Here is an 8,241-nt window from a genome sequence, read left to right on the forward strand (position 1 = left end):
AACATGGTATCCAGTTATTGATTCAGTCAAGCCTTTGCCGAGTACCGGCCACATGCGGGGCTGCAGGTGGGCACTATGGGATACCAGAAGGAGCAAGACACTGCCCCTTATCATCGCAAGCAGTGGGCAGCAGTGTCACTCCAATCCAAATAGAGAGGAGGAGAAATCAATGTGGAGAGTGTGAGAGATGAATCCTAGACAGAGGGAGTGAGAGACAATTGGAAAGGCTGAAAGTCTGATTGGTGGAGGAAGGAACATGAGAGTTGGTCCTTCAATAGGGGGAGGATTTTAGCAGGAGAGAAGTTGTGTCTTGAGAGCGGTGGAGGAGCTGGTAGGTGTCCTGTGGGAAGTGCCAGGGAGGTGAGTGAGGAGGGGAGCCTGGTGTGCCGGGAGCTGCTGATAGGGTGGCCCAAGAGAATTCAACCATGGGTTAACAACAGCCTATTTTAGAGAAATGGCAAGGAAACTACATCTCCCCAACACCCCAAAAGAAGAAAATCATGTGTGGAAAAAACACATCTGCTTTGCCATGGAATTCGTACTATTTCTATTAAATATTAGAATAGTAAATATTAAATAAGTATCTTATTTCTTATTAAATAATGGAATTATGGAATTTCTTATTTTATGGAATTCTTATTTCATTCTGATATCAGCTACAGCTGTAATTTAATATTTATATCTAGGGTCATACATGTGACAAAAATGACTATGCCTTATTTCTTAGCCCTTCAAATCAGTGAACACTTTTGCCTCCAGCACTTTCCTGTCTAGAAAAATAAAATCTGAAATTGAAATGAAAAGTTAACATGCAAACTGAAACTGAGCCTAATTGTATATTACAGCTCTCTAAGCTATTTCTCTAATTATCCAGGATGTAAGGAGGAGCCTAGGAATTGACATCCACACAAACTATATGCTATACTGAAGATCAAATGTGCAAATCTGTAATAGACCTAAAACACTTAAACCTGAAAGAAAATCCAATTATTGATGCTAATGGATGAAGACAAGGGCATAGATATTCTAAAAAATAATTTTGATTAGTAAGACTCCCTCTCTCTCTCTGTCTGTCTGTCTGTCTCTCTCTCTCTCTCTCTCTCACACACACACACACACACACACACACACACACACACATTTTTGTTTTGAATGCCCAGGCTGTGTTGCAGTGGTGCAGTCGTGGCTCACTGCAACCTCTGCCTCCTAGGCTTAAGCAATTCTCCCACCTCTGCCTTCTGAGTATCTGGGACTACAGGTGCCCAGCGAATTTTTGTAGAGATGAGCCTTGCTTTGTTGCCCACGCTCATCTTGAACTCCTGGGCTCAAGCGATGCTCTTGCCTCAGCCTCCCAAAGTGCTGGGATTACAGGTATGAGCCCACCACACCTGACCTCATACATTGCTATTTCTGGTAGTACCGTATGCTACATATAATAGACAATTAATTTTTGTTGACTGACTAACCAACCCTTTCCCAACTAGAGAATAAAATAAGTGGGAGAGTAGATGAGTGGGTAATCTGTTTGCAGAAAATCAGGAGTTGGTTGTCTATGGATTCCCCCAAATTCATCCTTTCCGAAGGTGATGATTTCTCGCAGTGGTTTATCACCATGGGAAACGTTCAGCATGTTGGGTGGATGCGCAGATGGCAGAGGTCGTCCAGGCAGCCACTGCCTCCAACTTGCTGCAGAATTATCTCTACTATGCCTGGTCCTGGGAAGGGAAATAGAGCTGTTGAAGAAAAAACTGGCCAAGGTGAAAGGGAGACATGGGTTTGGGGATTACTTTCCAAGAAACATTAGAAATACATTCAACAAGGAGAACAAGTGGTAGGATTTAAGTTTTTTGTTTTTTTTTTAATGTAGATAAGCTTCGCCATTTCCACACCACACTACTAGATGTGGTCTGGTGGCCCCTGTCCCCAGGTGGTCATGAAGCTGGGCAGTGAAAGAGTCAGCTGAGGTCCTGAGAGGCCCAGAATGAACTATAAGCCTTGTATTCTGTGGAAGAGAAGGACTCTTATGTGCCCAAAGCTAAATAGACAAGCATGAAAGTTGCTCCCCTGAACTTTATTTGCAGGGTGGAGTTATTCGGTAGTTAAACACAGCCACCTGACTCCTTCGAAGGAATTTTGATATCCCTTAGCTTCTAGCACCTTGTGGCCTGGGTTGAACCCAGCTTAGTCACAGATGTGTATCCCGGAAGGTCAGTTTTTTGGGTGTTTCATTTCAGTGGAGGGAGCCTTCCTTATGTATATTGATATCTAATTCTAACTATTGGCTGAAGAAGTATCAGGGCTGCAGTGAGGAGGTGGGTGCAGGCATCTAAAGGCAGCAGAAGATTGAACTTGCACATCTGAGCACAGATATATGTTGGACATCAAGAGAGGAAATTGTTAAGCAATTTCTCACATCTTTAATTACATGCCAATTTCATTGACATGAGAGTTGGGTGGCACTGCCCCAACAGAACTTAGTCTTTAATTTGCAGTGTAATAAGGATGGAATTATTCCTGAGAGAGACTAAGTATAATGCCTGAATAATAATTTGGAGAATTGCTTAGAAAAAGAAGCCATTTTATGTGAGGGAAATAGCCTTGTGAAGGAGTCCTGAGAATTAGAAAATGTGTATTCTGTTGCTAGCTTTATCCTCAACGTCCTGGTCATTTTCTATAATGGAAATCTTAAATTTATTATTTGGCTTAAAATTAGTACTATGTTTCTTAAAATTCTTTTTTTCCCCAAACAAAATGCAATCCTTTTGTTAATGTAGAGAGAGTGTCTGTGTGATTTTGGCAGCATCATTTATGGTCTCCCTGCCTCAAGCAGTCTACCTGCCAAACAGGGACAACAGTGCCTGTCCAGAACTTTGCTGCGGGAGACTGTGTTATTCAGGACACCTAGATCAGGAATGCAGGAGATGATGTATGTTCAAGTATAAGACGTTAGTTTCCATGAGTAATGGACTCTGACCTTGTTTTCATGGCTTCTCATATTCCAGATATCCCACTCAACCCTGTCGCTTTGGAAAACTCCTGTTGCTTTTGCCAGCTTTACGTTCTATTAGCCCATCAACTATAGAAGAAGTGTTTTTCAAAAAAACCATTGGCAACGTGCCAATTACAAGACTGCTTTCAGATATGTACAAATCCAGTGATATCTAAGCTCACAAGGTACCCACTTTTCAGGATGGGACAGTATCCGATGAACTTCGACCCGTGGAGAACAAGCCTCAACTAACAAACCCTTCAGGAAGCACACACCGGGGAATGTGTAGCCTTCAGGAAAAAATGCCAATTGACACAAAACATTCTAGTAGCTATGACCTGCCGCCCTGACCAGGGTAGGGAGGCTGGGAAGGAGAGGGGTACAACAGGACCGCCTGCACTGAAAACTCACTGCTGCCATGCCCTGGGAGGGGGCAAACTGGGGGTTGCCACAGGCCATGCCATTCTGCCTCTTACCTGGAAGATCAGGCTGAACGATCAAAAGCTGAAACATAAGTAGTGCTTTCTTTTCCTTTTTAGCATATCAAGTTTGGTAACCAAATATAGCTCTGTGTATAACATCATACTGCGGCCTTCAGAACTACGTTATGTTGGAGCATTTATTTTAAAAATAATGGTAGGTTTTAAATTAAAAGTGTTATCAAAAGTTTCCCCTCTATTGTAATACATGATTAAATGGCCTTCAGAACTGAGTTAATAAGTGAAAAGTAGCTTATGCTATGTGATTTGCTTTTTCGCTATCTTCTTTTTTCTTTTCTTTCTCTTTCTTTTGTTCTTTCTTCTTCTTCTTTTTTAATACCATAGGCCAGGCAACCTTGTCAAAGGAATTGGTGGACAAAACGAGATTCTCACCAGGACTTCAGGTTGGATAACATCTCAAAAAGAGAAGAGCTTTACTAAAAGAACATAAGTCAAGGGAGGATGAATCAAAACAGCAAAACCAAATAAAGTGGAGATGAGTGATTGAGTGAGGTAGATTGCTGTCCCGTTAACATAGTGCTGAAACCAAAGGCAGTGGGGGTCCAAACTCGTGGTGCAGCAAGTCACACCAGACAGGAAACGAGTATGGACGTAATTGCAGAAGGAACTTCAAGGAGATGAATGCTAAGAGGGTTCTTGATTGATCCATTGCTAACAGCCTGAGACTCTTCAATGCCTTTCCGAAAACTGGTTTCTAGTAAAGCCTTGAATGAACACACACACACACACACACACACACACACACACACACACACACCGTCCTACACTTTAAGCTGCTCCTTTGGTATGACTCTATACTTATGGAAATGTAGAAACAAACGTTTTTAAATAGCTGCTGTACTTTTCACATTTTGATTTATTAGGTACTAGCACTGAGGGAAAACATTCAGCACTTGGACTATCATAGGAGGAGTAAAACTTTCCTTGTACAAAGTGAATTAACTGATTTGTGAAGTTAAAAGGTTGTACTCATTGTATTTACAAAGAATAAAAATATATTGAATTTAAATGAACTCTGCCTGATTTCTTACCCTCCCTCTCTGGCTGGTTCTCACCCACCAGAAACAAGGTAGGGGCAACAGCTGGTGTTAAAACTGAAGCTCGGAGCACTCCAGCACAGAGCCTGCAGAACCGAACTACAAAGGCAATTTCCTTCTTACAGTGAATACCATTTGGAAAATGATGAATAAAGAAATAAAACATAAGATTCTGTTCTCTACAGCTCTCAAATGTAATTGCATCTGTTAGAAAAATTGCTGTGTGAGGAAGAAAGAGGCCGATTAACGGAGTCTTCGTTCCTTCCTCTGTTTCTAACTCTCTTGCCAACATTTCAATCCTGACCAGACACTTGAAACCATTTAATGATCAAAAATATGAAGTATGATGAAGTTCATATGGTGAGTAAGATGTGGAAGGAGCAGTAGACAGGTCATCCAGATGTTCCCAGCAAGCCTTAAGGCACTGGTCCCACAAGCAAAGGCCAGAGATAGAAATCAGAGGTGCCCAAGGCCACAGGCACTGTGGACTCCTTTTGGGTGGCAGCTCCAGCAAGAGATGCTCGTGCCTCTGCTCTTGCTAAAATGGCCTTACAGATTGCATATGTGAAATTTCAATCAGCCGTGCACTTCTTGTCTACTTATTCTACAAAGAATGAGAATTGGTCTTAAAGAAAAGCACAGTACTCAAAGATTGTGCAAAATGTCCCTTGCAACACTGTTTGTATTTAACAACTTTAATATCCATTGACAGAGAATAGGTACATTGTAGTGAATACAGACAATGTCGCCATAGGCAAAGTGAATGGCTAGAGCTAATGTATCAACATGGGTAAATCTGAAATACAGTGTGTTTGTGTGTGTTATGGGGAAAGTAAATTGCAGAGGACACATACAGCTTAGTATCATTTATATAAAGTTTTACAACCTACAGAACAATACTAGACAATGTTTATGAGTATATAAATGTATAGGAAACATTTAAAATAGGCATGAGTATTATAAATACTAACTGCTTGATAGTGGCTACTTCCAAGAGATGGGATGGGTGAAGGGTACTTAGAGGACCCTCAAATGTTTCTGTAATGGTTAATTTATAAGAAAAAAAAAACTCAAACAAATATGAGATCAATGACAAGATTTAGTAAAGCTGAGTGATGGGTCCAAGGCTGTTCATCTGTATCAGTCAAGTTTTCCTTCAATAATACTGAAAAACAAACATCCCTCAAAGCTTACACCAACAAACTCTTATAACTTGCTCACAGGACTGCCAGTCTCGTGTGCGTGTGCAGGGCTTGGCTGGGATCAGCTGGAGCTGACTCCAGGCTATAGTTTGGGTTTAAATATGCTCCAGGGAGTCTGGGGGAGGTGACTCACACCTGTAATCCCAGCACTTTGGAAGACTGAGAAGGCAGATCACAAGCCCAGGAGTTCGAGACCAGCCTGTGCAACAAGGTGGAACCCAGTCTCTACTAAAAATACAAAAAATTAGCCAGGTGTGGTCATGTGCACCTGTGGTCCTAGTTATTCGGGAGGCTAAGGTGGGAGGATCACTTGAGCCCAGAAAGTCGAGGCTGCAGTGAGCTGTGATCATGCTACTGCACTCCAGCCTGGTGACAGAGTGAGACCCTGTCTCAATAATAAATAAATAAATAAGCTTCAGGGTTTCCTCATCCTAGACTAGCAACTTCCCTAGAATAACTTCTTTTCATGGCAACATGCAGAAGTGCAAGAGGCTGATGCAAAGACATTTACACCTGCTACTGACTTCACATTGCTTACTTTCCCCTGGCCACAGCTAGATCGATGGCCAACCTTCCCAACCTTAAGTGGGCAGAGAAGTGTACTCCTCCCATGGAGGTGGAGTGAGGGGAGAAGATTCACTGAACTGTAACAAAACCTAGTACAATCACAATCTACTTTAGTCTGTTGTAAATATTCTCAGGAAAATTAAAAGAGAGTAAGATTCTTGGAACAAGCCACAGAATACTGATTCCTACTGGGATGACTTTTGTTTCAGGCATCTCTGCCATTATTTAAAAAAAAAAAAAAAAAAGCAAGCCTGGCCTCCAACATTTGAAAAAGCCCAGAATTTAAAGCATTTAAAACTCAGTAACAGTCTCCTCTGGGATTTTGGGGTTTCTGCTGGATGTAGCCTGACGATGGGCTCCTTTGGGTTCTTGAAGAACATTACTACGTGCATGGACTTAAGGCAGGTATTCTCCATGGTCTCTGTGGTCGGTGTTGTGGGAGAGGCTCAACAGTGGTCTGTGAATACACAAGTTCAACATATACAATCCAAATAAGAGATGCATTCAGCCAAGTGATTACTGCAGCAAAAAAAAAAAAAAAAAAAGGTCTTCAGTGCTTCTCCTTTTTTTTTTTTTTTTGACAGAGTCTCACTCTGTCTCCCCGGCTGGAGTGCAATGGCCCGATCTCAGCTCACTGCAACCTCTGCCTCCCGGGTTCTAAGTGATTCTCGTCCCTCAGCCTCTGGAGTAGCTGGGATTACAGGCACAGGCCCACGCCCGGCTAATTCTGTGTTTTTAGTGGAGACGGGGTTTCACCATGTTGGCTAGGCTGGTCTCAAACCCCTGACCTCAGGTGATCCACCCGCCTCAGCCTCCCAAAGTGCTGAGATTACAGGTGTGAGCCACTGCGCCCAGCCTAGAGTTTCTCCTTTGATAAACGTTTTTTCTAAATCTGGGAGGGTCACTTTTCAAAAGTGTTATTTACATATCATGGCAATTAGGAATGATGTCTTACATTTGCGTTTAACTTACTTTTAGTTATCCTTTGATACAAGAGAAGAGAGAGAACAGGGGGTGAGTTCAGGCACTGAATTGAGACTCCTGTTATTTTACATATAGATTAGGTTTTCATTCCAATGTAGGAGCCCAAGCACTGAATCCAATGGCCAGAGATTGCTCATGGCTGCCTTCCTTACACATTTTTATAAAAATAGTAACACTACTTTTCTGTAAGTTTCTTTTTTTGCCTAAGGCTATCTCTCCTGATGAATACATATGGCTCTACCTCATTCAATTTAACATCTATCTAGTATTCCATTTTAAGGGTGGACCACCATGTACCCAACTAATTCCTTGTTCAGGAACTTGGTTTGCTTGCAGTGTTTCACTATAATAAATTAAACTGCAAAGAACTCACCTTCCACATACAGTTTTGTGGGTTTGGGGGGTGTTTCTGCAGGATAAATTCTTAGAAGTGGCATTTCTGGGTCAAAGATTATATGCATTTTTAATTTTGACAGATACAGCCAAATGGCTCTCCAAAGAGTTGTATCAATTTGCACTCCTGCCAAGAGGGTATGAGAGGGCCCATTTCATTGCTCAGAATTTAAAAGTGCTTAATCAGACACGGGCTTGATGAACACTTCAGAAGCTGTTAGAAAAATACAGAGAATGCATATGTTTCTATTGTGAATATGCCTCTGCTACAATGCTTACTGGACTCATTAAGTAGGTCTCACCCTGTACTGATAGTCAGAGTTTGGTTCCACCAAATTTTTAGTGCAGGCCACTTCTAAGAACTTTTGGGAGTGCCCATGCTACAGTGAAGTTTGAGAGAAAGGGTAAATGAAAATGTGAAAATGTAGAACCAGGTTGGCTGACGCTTTTTATTTTATTTTAAAAATTTAATTAAAAAAATTTTTTGAGATAGTATCTCACTCTGTCACCCAGGCTGGAGTGAGATGGCACCATCTAGGCTTACTGCAACCTCCGCCTCCTGGACTTAA

General features: G+C 41.7%; 1 protein-coding gene across 1 annotated transcript in view; it reads left to right on the forward strand.

Annotated features, from left to right (window-relative positions):
• The window catches only part of NR2E1 (nuclear receptor subfamily 2, group E, member 1), a 34,933-nt gene extending 30,431 nt beyond the window's left edge, over positions 1 to 4,502 (forward strand). The window contains exon 9 of the mRNA XM_011975941.1: positions 3,003 to 4,502. Within this exon, the coding sequence (XP_011831331.1) occupies positions 3,003 to 3,165 (163 nt within the window). The 3' untranslated portion in view covers positions 3,166 to 4,502. The remainder of the gene's footprint in view (positions 1 to 3,002) is intronic.
• Positions 4,503 to 8,241: the final 3,739 nt, after the last annotated feature.

This window comes from Mandrillus leucophaeus, unplaced genomic scaffold (genome assembly GCF_000951045.1).
Source record: "Mandrillus leucophaeus isolate KB7577 unplaced genomic scaffold, Mleu.le_1.0 Scaffold160, whole genome shotgun sequence".
NCBI classification, from domain to species: Eukaryota; Metazoa; Chordata; class Mammalia; order Primates; family Cercopithecidae; genus Mandrillus; species Mandrillus leucophaeus.